This window comes from Corythoichthys intestinalis, chromosome 5 (assembly GCF_030265065.1).
Source record: "Corythoichthys intestinalis isolate RoL2023-P3 chromosome 5, ASM3026506v1, whole genome shotgun sequence".
Classification (NCBI taxonomy): Eukaryota; Metazoa; Chordata; class Actinopteri; order Syngnathiformes; family Syngnathidae; genus Corythoichthys; species Corythoichthys intestinalis.
Window position 1 is genome coordinate 7785535 of NC_080399.1, and position 24285 is coordinate 7809819.

General features: G+C 39.1%; 1 protein-coding gene across 2 annotated transcripts in view; it reads right to left on the bottom strand.

The window, feature by feature from the left end:
- LOC130916155 (neural-cadherin-like) overlaps nucleotides 1-24285 on the bottom strand; it is a 442935-nt gene that overhangs the window by 132776 nt on the left and 285874 nt on the right. For both annotated transcript variants that reach the window (XM_057836649.1, XM_057836648.1), the window contains 2 exons: nucleotides 18618-18847; nucleotides 14734-15011 (listed from right to left, as the gene is read on the bottom strand). In XM_057836649.1, the coding sequence (XP_057692632.1) occupies nucleotides 14734-15011; nucleotides 18618-18847 (508 nt within the window). The remainder of the gene's footprint in view (nucleotides 1-14733; nucleotides 15012-18617; nucleotides 18848-24285) is intronic.

Here is a 24285-nt window from a genome sequence, read left to right on the forward strand (position 1 = left end):
ACAGACAGCGGACTGGACCAATCAGCGACGGGCAGACGTGACATTAGTAAAACGACGAGGGCAGGACGAGGGACTTGCGCGCGGAAGTAAACATACGAGGAGAGCGGAGTTTATTCAACATGGCTAGCGCGAGACAGACTGTTGTCAATGACTCGTGTCGATGTGTTTTTGGTCATTTAAAACTGATTTTACCGTGGATTGGAACATATTCTCGGCTCTCCTGTTCACCATCTGTGTTGTTGTGAAGACGACTTTCGACGCGCAAGAGTGACGTTCCTCGTTAAGAACACGTGACGCAAATAAACGAATCTGATTTGTCGATTGATTTTGTACCTGCTCGAGAGGCCGTTAATGGGCTGGGTCCCAGACTTTTCTCTCAGTGTTTGAAAAATACAGGGAGAACAGTCTGGCCGTGCCAGGCAAATAAACCGCAGGTTTCAAAATGAAGGAAAAAAAGTAGCGGCTTATAGTCCGAACTTATTGTATATATATGGTGCAAAAAACAGACAAGATCGTAACCCGATCGACTCACAGCCTCGAAAAGTAAGGGTTACATTACGTCAGAAACTCGTTGGTTACGCCTCCGTTCCGAACCGAGCACCACGTACCGAAACGGTTCAATACAAATACATGTACCGTTACACCAGTGATTCTCAATTACTTTCTGTTACGCCCCCCTAGAAAGACGTAAACATTCTGCGCCCCCCCCCAACTCTCTGCCGCCCCTGTAAATATACTGTAGTATCCTTTGTCTATAAGATTCTTATCATTATAGGTACACCTCTGCATAACATTGTGTCCTTTTTAATATTAAAGAAGAAAAAAAGTGTAAAAAGAACACATCCATACTGTAAAAATAGACTCAAGATACATTTTTTGACCGTTTGACACTGAAAAAAATAAAATAAAATCAATAAATAATCATAAATTCAAATTGTTTAGCAACATTAACTTGAGAGGCCATATGCCAAACTATTAGACTGAAAAAACAAAAATTAATAGAGCAAAAACGACTGTGTCAGGACAGAGACAGTTTTTATTTTTACTGCAGGCAGTATCAGCTCATTTGCTGTGGTGTTGGGTTATTTTGCACTGAGCAATTTGGTATGCCACGTTATGTGACGCTGACAGTGCTCGCTGGTTTACTCATGTAAAACTGACAAAGCAGGACGATTGTTGGCAGTATTCGGCACGTTTTCGCTGGGGGGAAAAAATTCCTGCTGTCCGCTTCGAACATTTTTAGACAAAGTAAAGAGAATGGTCTTTCCCCGTCTCCCACTGTACTAAAAGTCAAAGCCAAATGCTACATACAGTACACTTCTTCATATTTTAGCTTTTCATATCTCCAGTGCTCTTTGCTGTGTGCTCTTGTTTGGTTAAAAAATGCTGAAAATAAGAGCACCACTTCCACCCACTCAGTGGATGTGCAATTACACTTTATTCAAGTAAGACAAAAAAGTATGTTCCCTAAGGTCACATGCGCCACCTCCAGCATCGCTCTGCGCCCCCCGGGGGGGGGGGGGCCCGCCCCACTATTTGAGAAGTACTGCGTTACACCCTTAATAAATACCCTTTCCGGTTCCTGAAAAATCATCCACCGATACTACCTCCTCTCCAGTCAGTCAGGTGGTGTGTTTAGGAACAGCATGAAAAACACAACACTCCACACATCAACTATGTTTCCAGACTCAACAACTGCAGCGGTATATTTTTTGTTTTCCCAATGATTTTTTTTTTTAGTAAATAGAGAATATCAAATTTCTTGGTTACATACAAAATCCAATTAAACTTTATTTCACACTGTGTGTTGCAATCCCATTTAATATTTAATAATAATAATTGAATAATAATTATGATTTAATAATAAATTTAACTTAAAAAATTAGGAACTGTAAAACAAAGTCGCTTTATGGTGTATTACATACACACTAGGGGTGTGACAATACAGTATATCAAAATGGTGATACTTTATATCACAAAAGGTTATCAATATGCTCCTGCCAAGAATCGATACCAGAGATAGGTTGCTACCAAAATCTGCCACTTGAATAATGTCTGTGTTAGCTCATTGGCTGCCATTGACGGCGCTAGACGTCCAGTCCATTTTGACTGGGAGGGTCAAAGTTTGATTAGACATCTAGCGCCATAAATGGCACTGAAACAGAGCCTTCATAGCCAGTCTTTCCAGTTTTGGGGGTATTTATAGGTCATTTCATGTTCATTTTGGGGCATTTACAGGTCACTTACTGTTAATTTTGAGTCAGTTCCTTTTCATTTTGGAATATTCCCTTTCTGTTCATTAACCCAAAATGGACAAGAGGTGATCTGTAAATGCCCACAAATCAACAGCAAATAACTGAAATGCCCCAAAATGTGACCAAAAGTCAATATATTGTACAGTATATTGTACAATGATTTCCTGACCCATGTATCGATAGCTATAGTATCGCCATCTCGTGAGATCGTTATCGTGAGCCTTGTATCGCACATTGTATCGTTTCGTGAGGTACCTCAGAAGTTCTAACCCCTAATACACACAAACACACATGCACACTTCAATTTTAGATGAGTGAAAGTTTTGTTTAAGTATTTAAATAATTAGGGATGTTTCATAAGGTTGACAAGTCTCTGTCAGCCCAGTTCAACTGGATTACACACCTACTGGCGATAAACTAATTTATACTCATAGCAGAAGAATTTCAACATCGACGTCCATCATCGTCAATGACACTGACATAGTTAACTTCATGAACCTTGACAGCGTAGTTTCTGTCATTTACATCTCAAACGATTTTAATAAACACCCTGCATTGATATGGCTTGGCGGCCATAACTGCCCTCTGAAAGAAACTAACTACAATGCAATGTGACCCGTGACAAAGTTGAATTTGACAACCCTGCTCTAAGAGCTCAATAGTACAAAGCAGAGCCAACTTAAAAAAAGATAAAAGGGAGCAAAAATCATTTTGCGCCTCCTCGCTTTGAAGACTATAGCTCCGCCAAACTTGCATGTTCATGTAAATGGAATTAAACGAGGTTTTCAGAAGTTGTGAGCATAGAGGGGGCCCCAACTTGAATTAATCCCCATGCCCTATATTTATTTAATCTGGGCATTAACGCTAGTAGTGCATGTGGAGTCCTTTGAGTCCTATGGAAAGCACGCATTTGAAAGTCTTCTCGATAATTACAATCGTCCTGTTAAATTATATGATTTGTATTAATGACCATTATGCAAAGCTATTTTTATTCTGTATAACAGTGGTCCCCAACCTTTTTAGTACCACAGACCGGTGTGATGTTCCCACAACAGCAATGTGTGGCAGAAAACTACAGTAAATATTAAATAACACGACAAGGCTAAAAACAAACGTTAAGTCCAGGGAAAATGTAACTTACCAGACCCTGAATCAACTTTTTTTAACAGCGGCATCTCCTAAAACTTCAAGTATAATATAAGGTATGATAAGTTATTTTCCAATCGTGAAGGTTTCTTGGCTTTAGCATTACGGTCCGCCATGAGGTATGATTGTCTCAGTGCATATGCTTTGGTTGATGTGTTGGCCCTCACTAATTGTTTCTGTCCTTCGCGCTTTTTTGTTTAAAAAATTCCAAAGGCTTATCCATTATTTCAAGGTAGTTATTCTCTCTGTGCCGAAGCAGCCTTGAAAGCTTCATTGCTTCGTTTGCTAACTTTTGGCCACATACAGTGGGGCAAATAAGTATTTAGTCAACCACAAATTGTGCAAGTTCTCCTACTTGAAAGGGTTATAGAGGCCTGTAATTGTCAACATGGGTAAACCTCAACCATGAGAAACAGAATGTCGGGAAAAAAAAACATAAAATCACATTTTTTGATTTTTGAGGAATTTATTTCCTAATTAGAGTGGAAAATAACTATTTGTTACCTACAAACAAGCAAGATTTCTGGCTGTCAAAGAGGTCTAACTTCTTCTAACGAGGCTCCACTTGTTACCTGTATTAATGGCACCCGTTTTAACTCATTATCTGTATAAAAGACACCTGTCCACAACCTCAGTCAGTCACACTCCAAACTCCACTATGGCTAAGACCAAAGAGCTGTCGAAGGACACCAGAGACAAAGTTGTAGACCTGCACCAGGCTGAGAAGACTGAATCTGCAATAGGTAAAACACTTGGTGTAAAGAAATCAACTGTGGGAGCAATTATTAGAAAATGGAAGGCATACAAGACCACTGATAATCTCCCAAGATCTTGGGCTCCATGCAAGATCTCACCCCGTGGCATCAAAATGATAACAAGAACGGTGAGAAATAATCCCAGAACCACACGGGGGGACCTGGTGAATGACCTACAGAGAGCTGGGACCACAGTAACAAGGGCTAGTATCAGTAACACAATGCGCCACCAGGGACTCAAATCCTGCACTGCCAGACGTGTCCCCCTGCTGAAAAAAGTACACATCTAGGCCCGTCTGCAGTTTGCTAGAGAGCATTTGGATGATCCGGAAGAGAACTGGGAGAATGTGTTATGGTCAGATTAAACCAAAATAGAAATTTTTGGTAGAAACACAGGTTCTCGTGTTTGGAGGAGAAAGAATACTGAATTGCATCCGAAGAACACCATACCCACTGTGAAGCATGGGGGTGGAAACATCATGCTTTGGGGCTGGTTTTCTGCAAAGGGATCAGGACGACTGATTGCGTAAAGGAAAGAATGAATGGGGCCATGTATCGAGGAAATTGAGTGAAAATCTCCTTCCATCAGTAAGGGCATTGAAGATGAGACGTGGCTGGGTCTTTCAGCGTGAAAATGATCCCAAACACACAGCCAGGGCAACAAAGGAGTGGCTTCATAAGAAGCATTTCAAGGTCCCGGAGTGGCCTAGCCAGTCTCCAGATCTCAACCCCATCGAAAATCTGTGGAGGGAGTTGAAAGTCCGTGTTCCCCAATGACAGCCGCAAAACATCACTGCTCTAGAGGAGATCTGCATGGAGGAATGGGCCAAAATACCAGCAACAGTGTGTGAAGTGCTTGTGAAGAGTTACAGAAAACGTTTGGCCTCCGTTATTGCCAACAAAGAGTCCATACAAAAGTATTGAGATGAACTTTTGGTATTGACCAAATGCTTATTTTCCACCATGATTTGCTAATAAATTATTCAAAAATCAAACAATGTGATTTTCTGTTTTTTTTTCCACATTCTGTCTCTCTTGGTTGAGGTTTACACATGTTGACAATTACAGGCTTCTCTAATATTTTCAAGTGGGAGAACTTGCACAATTAGTGGTTGACTACATACTTCTCTGCCCCACTATATTATGCAGAGTGGACTTAGCATAGGCTCCTCTTCTGACTCGTCAAGTGGCCTTTTCCCCATAAAAAGATGTACAAAGACGCCTATTTTTAGTCATCTTCGCTCGTATGTGGGCTTATTTGCACGAACAAATCTGATGCGCTTACGTCATATATCATTATTGAAGACAAGCGAATATAGATCTTAAAAAAAAAAAAAGAAAAAAAATAGATGCTAGCGCTAATTAATTTCTTTGATAACATCCGATACAGTTTTATTATTATATGGCGGAAAACACTCAGGTAACTTGAAGTTCCGCTCTGAGACCCCCGATTTGGCCAACTTTCAAAATTGTCCGATATGCACGTGTGATACATCATTGGAAAGCTTAAAATTTCACTTTTGTTGGGGAAGAAACATTTTGAACAGGAGGGCATTTAAAAAAAAAAATGTTTTTAAACAGAAAAACCATAACTGGAGGTGAGCGCACGCGAGAGCAGACGCCATGACTTTAACAAGATATTATCGCGTACTTAACTCTTTTCGATCCAAAAACGCCATGTAGCATGTATCACCGAGTGTCAAGATACAGGTGTTAATGGCCACAGCTGGATTTTTGGGGGATTTTATGGGTGAAACGTGGTAATATAACAAGGGTCGCGATGCAGAAATCGCAGACATCCAGGAGTGGTTGAAAATTTCTTTTTCATATATTTACCCTTTTAAACTTTTTTTTTCCAATTTTCTTTGTTTGGATTGATTAGTTATCATCTAACATATCGGGGAAAATGCGAAAGTAACAACAACAACAAAAAAATACAATTAAGCGATAGTGATGAGGTAGATATCCATGACTTTTTTTACAGGCACCATTTTTTTCATTGTGACGTCATTTTTTTTTTTTAAGTTTAAAATATGGGAGTGAATAATTTTTTAAAGTCGTTTTTTTAAACAGATATCAATTAATGATTCTAAGCTAAAAATGACACACATTTTGAATAATAAATATAATGAATTACCTTCGTTTTATTGCTAGGTTGAAACAAAAGCGGTTGCGTGGCGTATGTAAACGGGGGTTTCCAGGGTAAAACGGACAAATTATAAATAGTTCGGGGGCTTAATGCGCCATGAATCTTCTATGGCAGCATATAGACATATTGTTCTATCAAACACAACAGTTGTTTTAGCTTAAAATACAACAGTTTCTGTTAAAGAGGAGTGCAAGAGCAGAAACTGCTTTTTCAGTCTTGTCTGTGTTTTCCGCGATATTTACTGATTAATCAGGGCAAAACGACTGGGCGTATCCCGTCCGCCATCCACCAAATTTGACACGAAAATGGCATTTGTTCATAGATAAGCCGCACTGGACTATAAGCTGCAGCTGTCCTCACTGTATTATGGGATATTTACACCAAAAGATATTAACCGGTAGCACTGTATTTTGACAGCGGCATCATACGACTATCATAAGACTAAATGACCCATCCTTGTGTGCCGCCCGCAGCACACAGCCAGCAGCAGGCAGCTAACGTTACTGTTTACATTGACTGATGCTGGGCTGCTACTGAGGTGTGTAAACACCCCAGTAATGACAGCCACCACTATAAGGCGACATCAACATACAGTATCTTTCCTCGGACTCGCCAATAGAGTAGGCAGACAGATTGGTGTGTCAAGAGCCATAGGCCAGAATACGGTTGTATCATTATTATTATTAAATTCTTTATTATTTCTATGCAGCCCGGTATCATATTTGCCGTAGACTGGTACTGGTTCCCGGCCCATTGGTTGGGGAGCACTGCTGTATAACCTTTATAGCCATTATGGCTTGAAGTGTTTTGAAAATCCTGTTACTCAAAATGCCACTGATGAAATAGCAGAGGGGTTTGAGATAAAACAGGTCAAGGTACAGGTGAAATGCACTGTTTTTCCAGGAGAAATCATCTTTGCAATTCTGGCCTCATACACTTACAATATCACGAAATCTGACTATTACCACCTAAAACATACAGTGAAATGAAAAAGTATCTGACCATTTTGGATTTTCTCATATTTCTGCATAAAATCACCATCCAATGTGATCTGATCTTTGTCAAAATCACAGAGATGTAAAAAGAGTGTCTGCTTTAACCAAAACCACCCAAACATTTATAGGTTTTCATTTTTTAATGAGGATAGCATGCAAACAATGAAGGAAGGGGGAAAAATAAGTAAGTGAACCTGTCTGCCTAAGGAGACTTAAAGAGCAATTGAAACCAATTTTTACCAAACAATTTAAGTGAGGTGTGTGCCCAATCTACGGTGAGTGGTTTAAAGCTGCCCTGCCCACTATAAAACACACACCTGGTAAGAACTGTCTTGATGAGAAGCATTGTCTGATGTGCTCAGTCAAAAAAGCTGTCAGAAGACCTGCGATCAAGGATTATTGATTTGTATAAATCTGGGAAAGGATACAAAACCATCTCTAAAAGTCTGAATGTTCATCAATCGACAGTCGGAGAAGTTGTCTACTAATGGAGAAAGTTTGCTACTGTTGCTTCCCTCCCAAGGAGTGGCCGTCCACCAAAGATGATGCCAAGAGTTCAGCGCAGAATACTCTGAGAGGTAAAAAAAGAACCCTAGAGTGTCTGCTAAAGACAAAATCTGCTAAAGAAATCGCTGGGACAGTCCAATATCTCTGTGCACACATCAACTAAATGTAAAACTATGGCCAAGAATGGTGTTCATGGGAGGACTCCACAGAGAAAGCCACTGCTGTCTTTAAAAAAAAAAAAAAACATTGTTGCTCATTTAATGTTTACAAAAAGGCACTTGGACACTCCACAGAAGTTTTGGCAAAATATTTTGTGGAATGATGGAACCAAAGTTGAATTGTTTGGGAGTAACACACAACATCATGTATGGAGGAAAGATGGAACAGCTCACTCACATCAACACCTCATCCCCAATGTGATGCATGGTGGAGGAAGCGGCATGATTTGGGGCTGTTTGGCTCCCTTGGGGCCTGGACAACTTGCAATCCTTAATGGAAGAATGAATTCAAATGTTTATCAGGATGTTCTGCAGGAACACCTGAGGCCATTTGTCAGACAGTTGAGACTGAAAAGAGGATAGAATTTTCAACAAGACAATGATCCAAAACACAGAAATAAATCCACTTCAGAATGGTTTCAGAAGAACAAAAAACACATTCTGGAGTGGCCAAGTCAAAGTCCAGACTTGAACCCCATTGAGATGCTGTTGCATGACCTAAAGACAGCGATTCATGCCAGACACCCCAGGAATCTGACTGAACTACAGTAGTTTTGTAGAGAAGATTGGGCCAAGATTAGTGCTGATCGATGTGCCAGAATGATCTACAGGAAGCGTCTGGTTGAAGTTATTGCAACCAAAGGGAGGGGCAAAAAATATTAAATGTGATGGTTCACTTACTTATTTTCCCTCTTCTGTCATTTTTTGCATAGTATCCTCATTAAAATATGAAAACCTATAAATGTCTGGACGGTTTTAGTTAAAGCACACAGTTTTTTCATCTGTGTGATTTTGACAAAGATCAGATCACATTTGATGGTGATTTTATGCAGAAATGTAAGAAATTCCAAAAGGTTCAGATACTTTTTCATACCACTGTATAGCCAGAACTAAGGGGCTCCTTTCCAAACAAGACATGGAAAAAACGTGCTACCCCTTTTAACATATTGGATTATTGAAACAAATGTTGAATTTACAGATCAACGAAAAATCAGTCAAGAAGCTAATGCCAGAGTTCTTACAAATACAAGGAAACTGGACCATATTACAGCTGTCATAAAATCATTACATTCGCTTCCTGTGAGTCATAGGAAAAACTTAACAAGCTCACTGATGGTCTACACCAGTGCTTCTCAATTATTTTCTGTTATGCCCCCCCAACTCTCTGCCGCCCTCTGGATAACATTGTGTCCTTTTTAATACTAAAGAAGAAAAAAAAAAAGAACACATCCATCCTGTAAAAATAGACTCAAGATACATTTTTTGACCGTTTGATACCGAAAAAATAAAAATAAATAAATAATCATTAAGTCAAATTGATTAGCAACATTAACTCAAGTGGATAATATGCCAAACCATTAGACTGAAAAAACAAAAATTAATAGAACAAAAACGACAGTGTCATTGGACAGAGAGACAGTTTTTATTTTTGCTGCAGGCAGTATCAGCTCCTTTGCTGTGGTGTTGGGTTATTTTGCATTGAGCAACTTGTTATGCCACCATATGTGATGCTGACAGTGCTCGCTGGTTTGCTGGGGGGCCTGCCCCACCATTTGAGAAGTACTGTTCTACACATAGACTTAAAGTTATACATGTAGGCTCTAATAAACCACAATTGTTCTCTTGTACTAAAATATGTTGTTAGAAACACGTATAATGTTAAAGTTATCCTCTAACTTTATACATGTAGGCTCTAATAAACCACAATTGTTCTCTTGTACTAAAATATGTTGTTAGAAACACGTAAAATGTTAAATCAATGGCAATATTTTATAATATTTAGTACATATTTTGACCGTTAGTTAGCGCCATGGTTTGCGGGCTCGCAGTGATGACGTAATTGGGATCTTTCCAAATGTGTAGCGTGTTCAACAATTGCTTATTGCTGCCTAAACTCCCGAAGTAAAATGCCACGATGTGCTGCTTTTGGATGCAATTTCCAGTCAAATGGAAACAAGGGGAGTGAAGTGAGTGGTCAAGGTAGAATTATTATTTTTTGTGAATAAATGTGCATAAGTGGAAGCTTCTCCCCCTTTTTGGTCCCTGTATGCACTAAGAGTGTGACAATATCTCGATACAGCGATATATCGCGATATTTTGCAACCCGATGGGTTATCGATATGCTCCCGCCAAGAATCGATACTTTTATTTAACATATTGGCCATACAATGGAGTATGGATGCTGTAAACTGCTCAATGTTTGTTGAGCAATTCCTTGGCGGTCCAGTAGGGGCGCTCGTGAGTGGCGGTGAGGGTAAAGTGCGCACAAGTTGTCTAGAGAAGAAGAGAGGAAGCTCCAAGTGGGTTGAAAAAATAAAAAAGCTCCGTGAGAACGCTGGAGGAAAAAATGAGAAAAATATTGCTACAAATCACACATGGGGGACACACTTTAGATTTTACACCAACAAGAAAGGAAGTAAGGTGAACAAGGACTTTGCTGTATGCAAGAATTGTCTAAGAAAAATAAGCTCCACTGGGAGCTGGTGACGTAGTGGACACTGGAGTTTGTGAGCTTCGCTTTCATCACTTGAGGTAAGAAAGTTTTGCAATGTAATTGACTTTTTAATTTACATGTATTATTTTGATGACATTTGGTGTTGAATGATATAAAATAAACCAGGACCCTAAACTGGATAAACTGGATGAAAATGAATATCGAACAAGCCCACATGAATTTACCGATTTATTTGAGAACCAATTTCCATCTAGTTTACTACACAAACTGTTATTGCTGTCATTTTGATACAATGAGCTATAAAAATGGTTTGAATAGGTTCCAAGATATATAAAGTGATGTGCATGATAATTAATGTAGCCTACATATTAAAAATAGGTAATTATTGATGTAGCCTACATATTAAAAATAGGTAATTATTGAATTTTTAATTTCTATACATTCAATTCATATTTTTTTTAATTCAATACTTCCAACACAAAAAAAATCAGGATTTCAACTCAAACGCTATGAAGTAGCTAATATTTTTTGTTTTATTTTGTTGTTTTTAAGGTGAGGAAGACTGACTGAGCAAGTCTGACATCTTAAATGCTGAAGCAGATAGCGGAAGTGCTCAAACCAAGCAACAAAGGTCATATACGAAGAAAAGACCCACCAATTTTATCATTGCCCCACTCCAAGCTCAACTGCTGACACCTACGGCACTTTTTATTTATTTATTTTTTTAAAGATTTAAAACTTTAAAGAAATTAAGGGTGCCATTCATCATGATCTCTCCAAGCGATATCAGTGGGCGTGGTTGGTTTCCTCTATATGTGCAGGGGCACAATTTGCAGTAGATTTATATTTTACAGCAATGTTGCACAGAAAAGGTGTCGCTGTTTGATAAATAACTTAAACAGTATTTTTTCTATTTTTAAATATCTTTTTTTTTTTCTTTCGTTTCAACAGTTGTATCGTAGAATGTCATGTATCCAATTTCTGACCAATATATCGATAATCGCAGTATCGTGATATAATCGTTATCGTGAGCCTTGTATCGCGAATCGTATCGTATCGTGAGGTGCCCTGAGGTTCCCACTCCTAGTATGCACGTATCCTACCCACCATGCGCTACAACTGGCGGCCGAACATTTTTCCTGGATTCTCAGTCAAGTATGGGATCCGTCTATTTTCTGGATCCGACGGCCCCACCGCGTCTGCAATATTGTTTTCGGATCTGTCCATTTTTTTGATTCGTCGGTCCCAGGGAACGCGTGTTTGCGTACTGCTGAGATCCCAAGTGAAGAGTGGTCAAGGTGGAAATATTTTTTGTGAATAAATGTGCATAAGTGGAAGCTTCTCCCCGTTTTGGTACTTTTATACACGTATAGACCCTACTCACCTACGTCACAAAATGGGCGTGTCGCTGTTTCCGGCCGCCATATTGTACCTCTTTTTCAGACCTATTCTCATTGTTTTCAATTAGTCGAGCAAGTTATAGAGCAATTCATGGAAGCCCCGGTGTTATCTGACGCTGTAAACTCATTGGATCCGTTGAATAAAAGGCGTTACGTGGAAAAGCTTCAGTTTATCCATTCGCCAGATCCGTATTTGATGCCTAAATCGATGTTTTTCGACCCGCTGGCTTCGCCTGACATCTGATATCCTGATATTTACATCTATCTTGTCCACACAAAATCAGCCTATTCTCACGAAAGTTTGAAAAACTTTAAGAGCTTGGAGGCTTATAAATGCTACGTTGCTGGTTGGGTGAAACACGTCCTCGTACACGAAAATTCGGCAGGAATCTTGTGCTCGGAAGGTGAGTTACGAAATTTTCAATTCAAAATCTTTTCTTCTTGCTAACATCCACTGTCAAGTCTAATATATTTCATGTCATTTGTCAATGGAGCTAGGGCTTTTAATGTTTATATGGTTTAGCGATAGCACTCACTACATACATACGTGTATGTTGTCGGCGATTAGCCTAGCAATGATCTTAATTGTGGTTGTCAGCCCAAAACCCTCTAAATATATATTAAATGCATCTTACCAGATATAAAATGACTACTACATAATCTGTGGTAGTCGTTTGGAGCCCAGTTTTCTCGTCGAATTGCAGCAGTCAATCGCGGTCTCCTCTTCGGGTCTCTCGGAATACGGTAAAAATTCAAGTCTCTCCGTCTATCTTCTCTGTTTTTGCAACCGACCGCCACACACGACTTCACCATTTTGATTGTTTAATGTTAACGAGCAGAAAAACACGCCATAATAGGAGGAATTTAGGAAGCGCTAATGCATTAACATGACTAGTATCCGGACAACATGGCACGGGGGCGTGGCTGTGACATCACGTGAGTAGGGTCTATAGAGGAAGTCGGACATCCGGGCATTTAATGACGTCACCAGCCACAACAAAGCGTCGCCAAATTGACAATGGGGCAAAAGATGGGTCACAAGCAGTTGCTCTGTCGTGCATTGTAATACAAACGCGTTTAACTTTCATTTTGTTTGCGGTCTTTTTTCCGTCGGAATGACTAAAAGTTGCTGTGTTGCGGGTTGTCACACAAGGAAGAGTTCGGAGCCACATCTGAAGTTCTTCATTCTTCCACGTGAGAAGAAAAGGAGAAACAAATGGCTGAGAGCAATTAATCGAGGAACAGTAAAAGAAGACGATTCCGTGGACTATTTTCGCCTGTGGGAACCTAAATTCAGGCACATTTACGTTTGCAGCCGACATTTTATTACTGGTGAGTAAACTTCAATTTTCACCCCAATTAGCTGCTAGGATTCAATAGACTAGGCAGTGTTTATTATTACCGTAACCGGCAACTCGCAAAGCGTTATTTTTCTTTTGCCATGGATTGCTCTGATTAGTCAATCGGTATATTATTAGCCTGGTGGGAATTGATTATTTTGCCATGACGTGCTCACTGCTAAATAATGCTTTGAGGCGAATTACCGGTTACGGCAGAAAAAATCACTTCGTATATACTACCAGTTTTCTCAGTTCCACACAGTACATATTCCTCGTAAATGATAAAGGTAAACTTTTTGGGTGACTTTATGAGGTAGTTGTAGATGTTTCCGAACTCCACTGCAGGCCATTCCTTTGTTTATCTAGCTATCAGCTGCGACTTTGTATCGGCAGCTTTGTAAGCCGATAAACGCTAATTTTAAATTGCATCGCCTCCTCGTGTCTGTCGGCAGTGACTCGTGATAATAGTAAGCCACGTTTAAGACGTTTTTAGAAAAAAAGACGCAAAACACACCTGTAATATATTAATTTCAGACGTTTGTCTATGGAATGTTTAGTTGTGCGTTCCCCCTTCACCAAATGGCGACACGTTGCTAAGCGAGGTGACGTCATCGTGACTTCACGCCGACTTCCTCCATCCTACCTACCACACGTTACAATGTACAAGACATGGATTACACAAGGTGTGCTCTTTGGTCTGTACTGTATGTAAAGCAAACGACAGCTCTGGATGCTAACAATCTACTAAATTATATTGGGATAAGTTTGAAAACGCAATATGCTTACCTTGAACATCTGCTAATAAAACCGGAGTTCCCAACAGCATACGCTCTCGCTCCCAACCGGAGTTCCCGACAGCACTCTCTCGCTCTGTTGCCATTGAGAGTCACTTGCAGCGAGTGCATCACCAGTTTTGCCCAACTTTTGTCTTATCAGGTATTTGCTGCACGCATTTTTCCCTGAAGCTTGTCTTGTGAACGACCGATAGTGCTTTCCTGCTCTTCACTTTTCAGATGTGGTTCAAATAGGAAGGGTAGAACTGACGACATGTTGGGAAAGCTAACGAGTGACACGCTGGAATTTCGGTGATGTCACGCACTGCGACATAACAAGAATGGCGACCTATCACTTAAAATAATTTTACAAACTTTATTAAAACAAAAACATTAAGAGGGGTTTTAATATCAAATTATTATAACTCATACTAACATTTATCTTTTAAGAATTACTTGTCTTAAAAATAGAGGATCCCTTTAATAGCCTTTGATCATAATACATGCCTGATTTGTTTGACCCCTAAGAAGAATCTCGACCCCTTATATCATTTTATTAGTGTTTTATTTCCATTTTTTACAATTGTGTCTTGCAGATTTTCATGTGATGTAAAGCGCTTTGTATAACCTTTTGTTAAATTGTGCTGTACACATAAATTTGCCTTACAGCAGAATATCTCACTGTCACTTGATCTTAAGTAAGCAATGAGAAAAGAAAACCACACTGGTTCTAGTCTCACCTGTATCCGCCTCGGGCATCGATGCAGGTTCCCCCGTTAAGACAGGGGTTATCAGAATAGGAGGAGCAGCTTTGATGAGTCATTTCTCTGGAGGCGCAACCGCAGACGGCCGAGGTCGTCACCTTTACGGAGACTAAGGATAACACATCGGAGTCCAGCAGGGTCGGCGATTCGCCGACGGTCATCTGCGTGGTGCATCCGCCCGATGCCTTACAATGAGCGTGCACGCACTCGTCCACCTGCACCTGGCTTACATTAACATGCAGCAGTGACTGCAGCTGCGGAGAAAACACATATGAGGTTTACTATCTCTACACTTGACAGGGAATGTGATATACGACTGTAATGAACACGGAGGGCGGATAACATGACTCTTGCGCAACATTCACAACAATAAAAAGATGTAATCTACAGTATATACTATATTGTTTCATTACTCTATAAAGGTTTTTCAAAGCAGCGGGCTGTATTAACTTATAGGCTGCCATTGAATGTAATATGAACTATAAGAAAAAGAGTCTTGGCCAATGCCGAAAGCTTGTTAAAAGCGTGTTTGCTCGATATTTTGCCAGGAAAGTAGTAAATTGAGTGAAAGGAACCTATGTTTTATTTTCTGTCACTAAAAATAAAAAAAGGAAGCAGCTGTGAGCCTTAAGCCATTATAAGACACTTATTCAACGCACTGGCTGCTATTGACGGTGCTAGATGCCCAATCCATTTGGACTAGGAGGGGCTGGCAGCGATCGTTCGCCAATGGCACTAAAACATGAGCATTTAGAGCAAATCTTCACATTATAAATTAATTGGAACTCTATAGTTGTCAATGGCAGATATTAATTTAATTAACTCATTCAGTGCCGCTGAGGGAGGACAGGAAACACGAGGGTATGACAACAGTGGCGCCTCCAGAAATTTTTCATAGGGGTGGCCAGATGGGGCCACTTAAAATCTTGGGGTGGCCAAAACTAAAAGCCATAATTTCAGGTTTTCATTATACAATTGCAGTAAAAAGGTCAGGGGAAAACTATCAGGAAGATTTAAGGACACGGCTACTGATATACTTTGGTGTATTGTGTAATATTTGATGTTACTAATGATTTAATGTGCATAGCCCATAACTGTCCAGTCAACATTTTGAGTTCCACAACAATTCTGTTTTATTGTGTTATGTATATATTAGGAATAAGGTGTACATTTAACTAGGGCTGTCAAACGATTAAAAATTTTAATCGAGTTAATCACAGCTTAAAAATGAATTGATCGTAATTAATCGCAATTCAAACCATCTCTAAAATATGCCATATTTTTCTGTAAATTATTGTTGGAATGGAAAGATAAGACGGATATATACATTCAACATATTGTACATAAGTACTGTATTTGTTTATTATAACAATAAATCCATAAAATGGCATTAACATTATTAATATTCTTTCTGTGAAAGGGATCCACAGATAGAAAGACTTGTAATTCTTAAAGGATAAATGTGAGTTTGTATATTGTGACTAAATATTGCCATCTAGTGTATTTGTTTAGCTTTCAGTAAATGATGCTGTAGCGACTTAACTGTTCTGCCCAAATGCATGATGGGAAGTGGTGCAACCATGACTGTGTGTGGTGGCTGCAAATGCTATATCTTCTCTGTGTTGGGTCCACTACATGGTGTTAAGAAAAAGATCAACTCCTGTCGTTCTTCCCCATGTGCCTTTCCACAATATTTATAGTTGCTGTGGGGGAGATGACAAAGCTTTTGCCAATTAAAAGCACGGCCCCAATGAATGCTTGTATCTATTCCACTCACTTGACACTGCCTCTTATCTCTGTGTATAAGTAAAACGGCGCCATTGTAGGCTGTTTGCGGGAATGCGTGAATGAGTCCTACCGCGAATGCGTTAATTGCGATTAATATTTTCACGTGATTAATTTTAGAAAATTAATTACCTCCCGTTAACGCGATAAATTTCACAGCCCTATATTTGACAAAACAAAATAAATGCATTCATTTGGGATGAAATGCATAACTGATGCTACAATAATCTAACGATATACTGGCAAGCGGGGTGGCCAGTGGGGTGGCCAACCAATTTATAGGGGTGACCATGGCCACCCCTGGCCACCCCCTGGTGGCGCCACTGTATGACAAGAGCGAATGAGTGCAATATAGTGTTGTTTTTGGCAGCCCTTAGTTTTCGTCTTAGTCTTACCCTTTTGGATGATAATCCTGATTAGTATTAGTCATATTTTAGTCATCTGAAAATGTGCTTGTCTTTGTCTAGTCTTTTTGTTGACAAAAACTCAAGACTAATTTTTTTTAGTTTTAGTCGACGTTTACTAAAAATGTTTTAGTCTGTGAAATTAAGAAAATGTACTCCATTAAAAAATGAATAAAGGTTTCCAACTATTTCAAATGAACAATGACAGACGAGCACATAATTTAGCGTCAATCTTCAAGGACAACGCCAACTTGGTGATAATACAAACTCAACTGAAAAACAGTAGAAAAAAATCAGTCCATCACGGATTTTTTCTTTGATTAAAAAAAACAAAACAAAACAAAACAAAAAAAAAAGATGTCCCAAGCCGATCGCATAGTCTCATGCTTGCTTTCTCCCTCCCCCTCCCTGCTCTATATTTGTCAAAGAGTGAACTGGAGTTGCCTGTTAAAGTAAACCCTGATTGACAGATAGTTAAGATTTGATCTTACCAGTGACTCGACCTTCAAAAGGCCACATGCTTTCATGCATCACTGTTTTAGACGTGACAAGTGACAATCTAGATCTAGCGCTATGGTTATTCTGTGTTATGCTTGTTTTTTGCTTGCCTTTGTGGGATTGTAATCAATAAACTTCATTTATTTGCAATTTCTAATCAATAAACATCGTATATTTCGCAAAAGTGTGCCTGTTGCTGACTCACTGCGAACCTTCAAATTTCGGAAAACAATTGTTTACATCATGTTCGTGTTGCACATTTATGCCGTGAGGTGACGTGTTCTTTTAGCATCTTTGGGATGTGTTGTAAGTCTGATCGAGTGTAAAGTGCTTAGCTGCCGCCATGATTTGTGGCCAGAGTACTTGCGGGTTTGTGTGCGTCATTCGTGCCCTCCTGCACCTTTGTGTTTATTGCACTGTGCATTTCATTTGTCTGTTGTTGATTATTGTGAAGTCAATTTACATTGTTTTACGTTGGCACTGATATGCTGTTTACCCTAAAACCCTTGACATCAGGCTTAATCTTTGGGTTAGTGGGGGTTTAATTGGTTAGTGGAAATGATTTCAACAAATTCCATAAAGTTTGTCAGTTATTTTTTAGTTTCAGGGCTCCGGAGTGGCTAAGCTAGCGCGAGTCAATCGTACGATTTGTTTTCCTAATATGCTGCTTTTGCCTTTAAAGGTCTTTCTGCAATGGTGCTATTCGTTTGTGCTAAGTAAATTTTTTTTTGCGCTGCAATGGTTTTGTAGATATTGTCCTTTTTTTATCTGTTTTGATGACCTCACACAGCCTCCCCATCTTCGGTGGAATGGAACCGAAATGGTGCCCTCTGTTTGGGCTGTAAAAATCTTTGTTTGTGTTGCTATGGTTTGGGACTTATTACAAATAACATTATTTTTGGTCATTTAGAGTACGAGAAGAAACTTTTTACACACAAACCAGCACAAACAAAGGACAAACAATTTACATCATTTTTAGCCGTTTTAGATCATAACGGGTTGACCACAGATTGACCTATAAAACAACTGTATCTATATTAAAAATATAGCCGCACAAACAAAGCTCTTTACAGCACAAACCGGCACTAACGATTGATATAAATTTGCGTCTAATGGGGGGCCAACTTCACGGAGAAGATGAGTTTTATCCATCATACAAATAAGCATAAATACCTTCTTCTTATGTGCTGCAAGAACCCCATGCAGCTTCTCCAAATGCATATAGCCCGTATCAGACAGCACATAGAAATGGACGTCCACTCTTTTCTCCCCGCTGTCGGCAATGCTGAAAATGTTAACGCTCCCCGGTCTGACAGACAAGATCTCCGACAGGAAGTCCCAGAGAGTCTCCAGCCGACTCTTCCTCTCGACGTGAGAGTCGATAAACTCTCTTGTGGTTATGCCTTTGGGAGACAAAGACAGGAAAGGGTCATGGAATATGAATGACGAACTGGTCAATGATAACTACAGAGTAGATCAAAGCCTACGGAGTTAGCAGTTCCATTAGCAACGAGAGCAAGTCCACCATCTCGAGTTATTGATTCTCTTAAATGTGAATGAGAAGTCAAAGTTGGCGTGAAATCAAGTAAAATCCTTTTATTCGAGGAGGAAATGTATATGACCCGCCGCTTCACAATCAAAACCGTCGGAGGGTGCGTTGCAGTAGGACGCAAAATCAATTCTGTGTTTGAGGCCACCTTCCGAGAATATATGGCGAATATACCATCTTTAATCTTCCAAAATGATAATGACTTGTCACAGAGGTTCCGTAATAGCCTTTGACTCGGGTCTCCTATTGACTTTTAAATGTCAAGGACTTTACCTGACACTTGCAATTTGACCTTTGTGAAGACACACAGAGAAATTAACAGGGAAACTGTTAGAGTAAACAATTCATCGGAAGGTTTAACGCAGAGGGAAATTGATATTGAAGACGGTAGTAGGCGTCCAAACCATTTCAACAGGGAGTTCGATCGCTTCCAGCCATTGTTTTCGTCAACGATGATGATGATAACGAAAATATTTGTCGACAATTTTTTCATGACGATGACGTGACAACGACAAGCTAAAAAAACATAACAAGATGAAATCTAGTTTTCATCTGGCGAGATGACAACGAGACCAAAATGCGAGTTTTTGTCAAAAGTTCACAATGTACAGTATGACTAGAGCTGGGAATCTTTGGGCACCTAACGATTCGATTCCGATTACGATTCAGAGGATCCGATTCGATTATAAAACGATTATTGATGCACCCCCCCTCCTTTTTTTTTTTTTTTTTAAATTAAATGTTTTGTACATTAGTTCCAAAACTCTTCAAAAATCCTCTCAGGCTAAACCAAACTACTATTTCAGTATCAAGTTAACATATAGCAGTAAACAAATATACAAAAATAACAGTAAATAAAAAACTCCAGTCCCCATTCTGTAACAGCAGCTTTAAACTACATTCAATTAATTTAATGTTGTGAATCAACTGTTAAAGTTGTTAAAATTGCTCCCGTTATTCCATAATTTCCCTTTTGTCTACTTTCGACATCTGAAAGTTTTAAAACTATGTTAAAGATAGATTCAAGTCAATATTTTACCGATTTAGGAGTATTTTAGATAAAAAGTTAATTAGGTTTGCTTGGAAGGTTCGCTACAACAGCCTTGCAGGAAAGTGTACTGCTTTAAGATGGCGGCCGTTTACTAACAGCCGCATCTAGCTTTTTGTAGATGTGCTGCTCACGCTACCGAATCAATGGAGCATCTAGTCCTATATAAATGATATCTACCATTACATTATGTGGATGACGTACTTTGTAGCAGCTTTTCGGCAGCAGTCAGGTATGTCGTGGCATGAGTTGAGCTAGAGCCGTGAGTTGAGCATTGGCATTACCCGAGGGGCCGGGTAATGAGAAGCATGATGTTTAGCTACTCTCGCTGCGTTCTTTCTCGTTGCGCCCCGAAGACCGCGCGGCGCGCTGAGTGTGTTGTACTTCCGCTTTACTTGGCATATTTCAATAATCGGAATTTGGATGTTCGTGAATCGTTCTCGAATCTTCCACGGCCGAATCGCGAATAATCTAAGACTCGGAAATTTTGCACACCTCTAAGTTCTAAATCAGACGTTGTCTGATTGAAAATGAAGTGCGTCAGCATGCATCGTAGCAGTGTCACTCATGTGAGATGTGATGTAGTGCTGCAACGATTAATCGATTAACTCGAGGATTTCGATTAGAAAAAAGATTAGAATTAAATTTTGCTTCTTCGAGTATTCATTTAATTAAGTGGCGTTGTAATGGTTTTTTGTTTGTTTTTTTAAAGTGTTTCATTTAGTTTTATCGATTTGGGTGGATACGCTGCCCTCTAGTGGCACCAGTGAATATGACATAACTCATTTCACAAGGCTGAATCCAGCTGCTCCATGTTAAGACCAACATAAGGTAGATTTTTGTTGGAGACAGTGGTGTTACCAGGATGCCAGATGTGGGTGGGCATTAGTCTTACCTGGGGGGTCAAAAAAAAAAAAAAAACAATGCTCAACTAGGTCGAAATCCAGCGTAGGGCTACTGCACTTTAAAACATGTTTTGTTTTCTCCTTGAGATAACTGTTGTTGTGATTTGGTCTAAACAAATAAAAGTTGATTTGATTTTATTTGACTTAGAACACATCCATAACTGAACAGTATGGACCTGCAGGTGTTTTTTTTTAGGTAAACTATTGTGGTTCCTCGGTTTAATTATTATTAGAGGCATGCGAAATTTCCAATTCGTAGATTATTCGCGATTCGAGAACAATTCACAGACATCCAAATTCCGATTATTGAATTATACCAGGTAAAGCGGAAATAAAACACAGCGCGGTCTTCAGGACGCAATGAGGAATGGACTGAGAGTAAATATCATGTTCAACTCATGCCGCTAGATTAAAAAAAAAAAACTAATACGTGACTGCGGCCGTCAGCCACTACAAACAGCGGCCAGTTGCGAGTTGCTACAAACATACAGCAACATACCGCTATGGTAGATATCACATATATCTAGAACTAGATGTGAATTGACAGACGACAGCCGTGTTAGATCATATACCAAGAACTAGATGCGAATTGACAGACTTTCTCGCGCTAGTAAACAGGCACCATCTTAAAGCAGTAGACTTCTCTAGAAAGCTCTGTTGTAGCGAACCTAATTACTTTTTATCTAAAAAAAACAACAACAAAAACAAATCGGCAACATCTTGACTTGAATCTATCTTTTAATGATGAAACAGTTTAAAACTTTCACGTCGAAAGTAGACAGAAGGGAAATTATGGAATAACGGGAGCAATTTTAAACACTTTAGCGGTTGATTTATAACATTGAATTAATTGAATGTAGTTCAAAGCTGCCGATACAGAATGGGGACTTGAGTATTTTATTTACTGTTTTTAATGGTTAACTCGATACTGAAATAGTATTTTTTTTAGCCTGAGAGGATTTGTGAACAATTTTGGAACTACTGTACTGTACAAAAAATTAAAAGCCAGGGGGTTGTGGTGCATTAATAATCTATTTATAATCAAATCGGAGCTTCTGAATCGTAATCGTAATCGAATCATTAGGTGCCCAAAGATTTCCACCTCTAATTATTATTATTATTATAGTTATTCTTTGTTCTGCAGCCCCTTTGAGCTCAGTTTGACCCCCTTGGAATGCTTCAAAATGCACCAAAATCGGCAGGCAGGTCAAGACAGGTGCAATCTTTAAGACCGTGTAAAGACAAATTCCAAATACACTATGTAGCGCCCCCTAGCAGTCATTCTTTGTCCCGCCCACGCTTTGATCCCTACTTTGAGTGGGGTGGGCACCCCCCCCGGTAACACCCCTGGTTGGAGCTTTACTGAATTTTTTTTTAATGCATTTGTAATTTAGACTTAACTTATTTTGCTGTTTTATGGTAAGTAAAGCACTTTGGACTCCTGGGCGGATTTTTTAAATGTGCTATACAAATTAAGTTGATAGACCGATTGATTGATTGATTGATTGATTGATTGATTGATTGATTGATTGATTGATTGATTGATTGATTGATTGATTGATTGATTGATAGGTTTAGCTGTTTTTCTGTGGGAATAAGTGTTTGAACCATTTGTTAAAAGCATTGTATAAAAAAATAAAGTTAGCATTTTATAGCATTTAATCTAGCAGACTTTTGCGATGTAAGTTCTATTCATTTGTTCTTTTGTCGTACTTAGATACTCATTTATTTCTTATTGTTATCTTTTTTTTTTTTTTTTTTTTACCTTTTGAGGTTCAGCTCAGGAATTTAAATTCTTTATGGTACTTCTCAGATGACTCAATTTTTCATATTAACTACCGTAATTTTTGCATTATAAGGCGCACCTGACTATAAGCAATACCCACCAAATTTGACACAAAAATGGCATGTGTTCATAGATAAGCCGCAGCTGTCCTCACTCTATATTTATACTAAAAGATATTAACCGGTGACACTTTATGTGACAACGGTATCATTTAACTGTCATAAGACCATATTAATCACCATGAAGCTTTGAACCAATTGGCTGCAAAGCTTCAAGAAGCTTCATTTGGCCATCGCAGCTCCCTTGGGGGAGACAGTCAACATATGCTGCCATTTGCCGTCAACACTGTTTTTGTTCAACAAGCCTCCTAGCATGCATTGCAGCGCGACAGATGTAAATAACAATCAAAATTTATGTTCTGTGATAATTATTTTTCCAGTAACTTTTCCAACTGTTTCATTAATTGCTAGTTATGGTATTTGGTAACACTTTATTTGACAGCGCCATCGAAAGACTGTTATAACGCCAAATGAACCAACATGAAGCTTTGAACTAATCGGTTGCAAAGATTCATTGCTTCAAGAAGCTTCATTTGGCCATCACTGCTCCCTTAGGGGTAACAGTCAACCTCTGCTGCAAGCGGCTCTTAACACTGTTGTTGTCCAACATGCCTCCTATTATGCATTGCAGCGCTACAGTAAATAACGGATGTCATTTTGTGTCATACGGCAAATTAACTCACTTTTGAATGGATGTAAAAGATCCGAGCTGGAAATAAATGGAGTTAGTGACATAATTAGCCAGATGACACTTAATGACATCTGTCATAAGTAGGGTTATTCCGAGTCATGTTTTTTTGCTCCCGATCCGATCGTTTTAGTTTGAGTATCTGCCGATCCCAATATTTCCCGATCCGATTGCTTTTTTTTTTTTTTTTTGCTCCCGATTCAATTCCAATCATTCCCGATAATTTTTCCCGATCACATACATTTTGGCAATGCATTAAGAAAAAAAATGAATAAAACTCGGACGAATATATACTGGACTGTCTCAGAAAATTAGAATACACAATATTCTAATTTTTTGAGACAGTCCTGTGTATATATACAGGACTAGAATATTGTGTATTCTAATTTTCTGAGACAGTCCAGTACATTCAACATACAGTACATAAGTACTGTATTTGTTTATTATGACAATAAAGCCTCAAGATGGCATTTACATGATTGACATTCTTTCTGTGAGAGGGATCCACGGATAGAAAGACTTGTAATTCTTAAAGGATAAATGTGACTTTGTATATTGTGACTAAATATTGCCATCTAGTGTATTTGTTGAGTTTCAGTAAATGATACTGTAGCCATTTAACTGTTCTGCCCAAATGCATGATGGGAAGTGCAACCATGACTGTGCGTAGTGGTACCAATTGATATATTTTCTCTGCGTTGGGAAATAACATAGGGTGTTAAGAAAAAGATTAATTACTACCTTTCTTCTCCACATTGCTTCCCACGATATTTCTAATTGTAGGGAAAGGGATTGTAAGGCTTTAG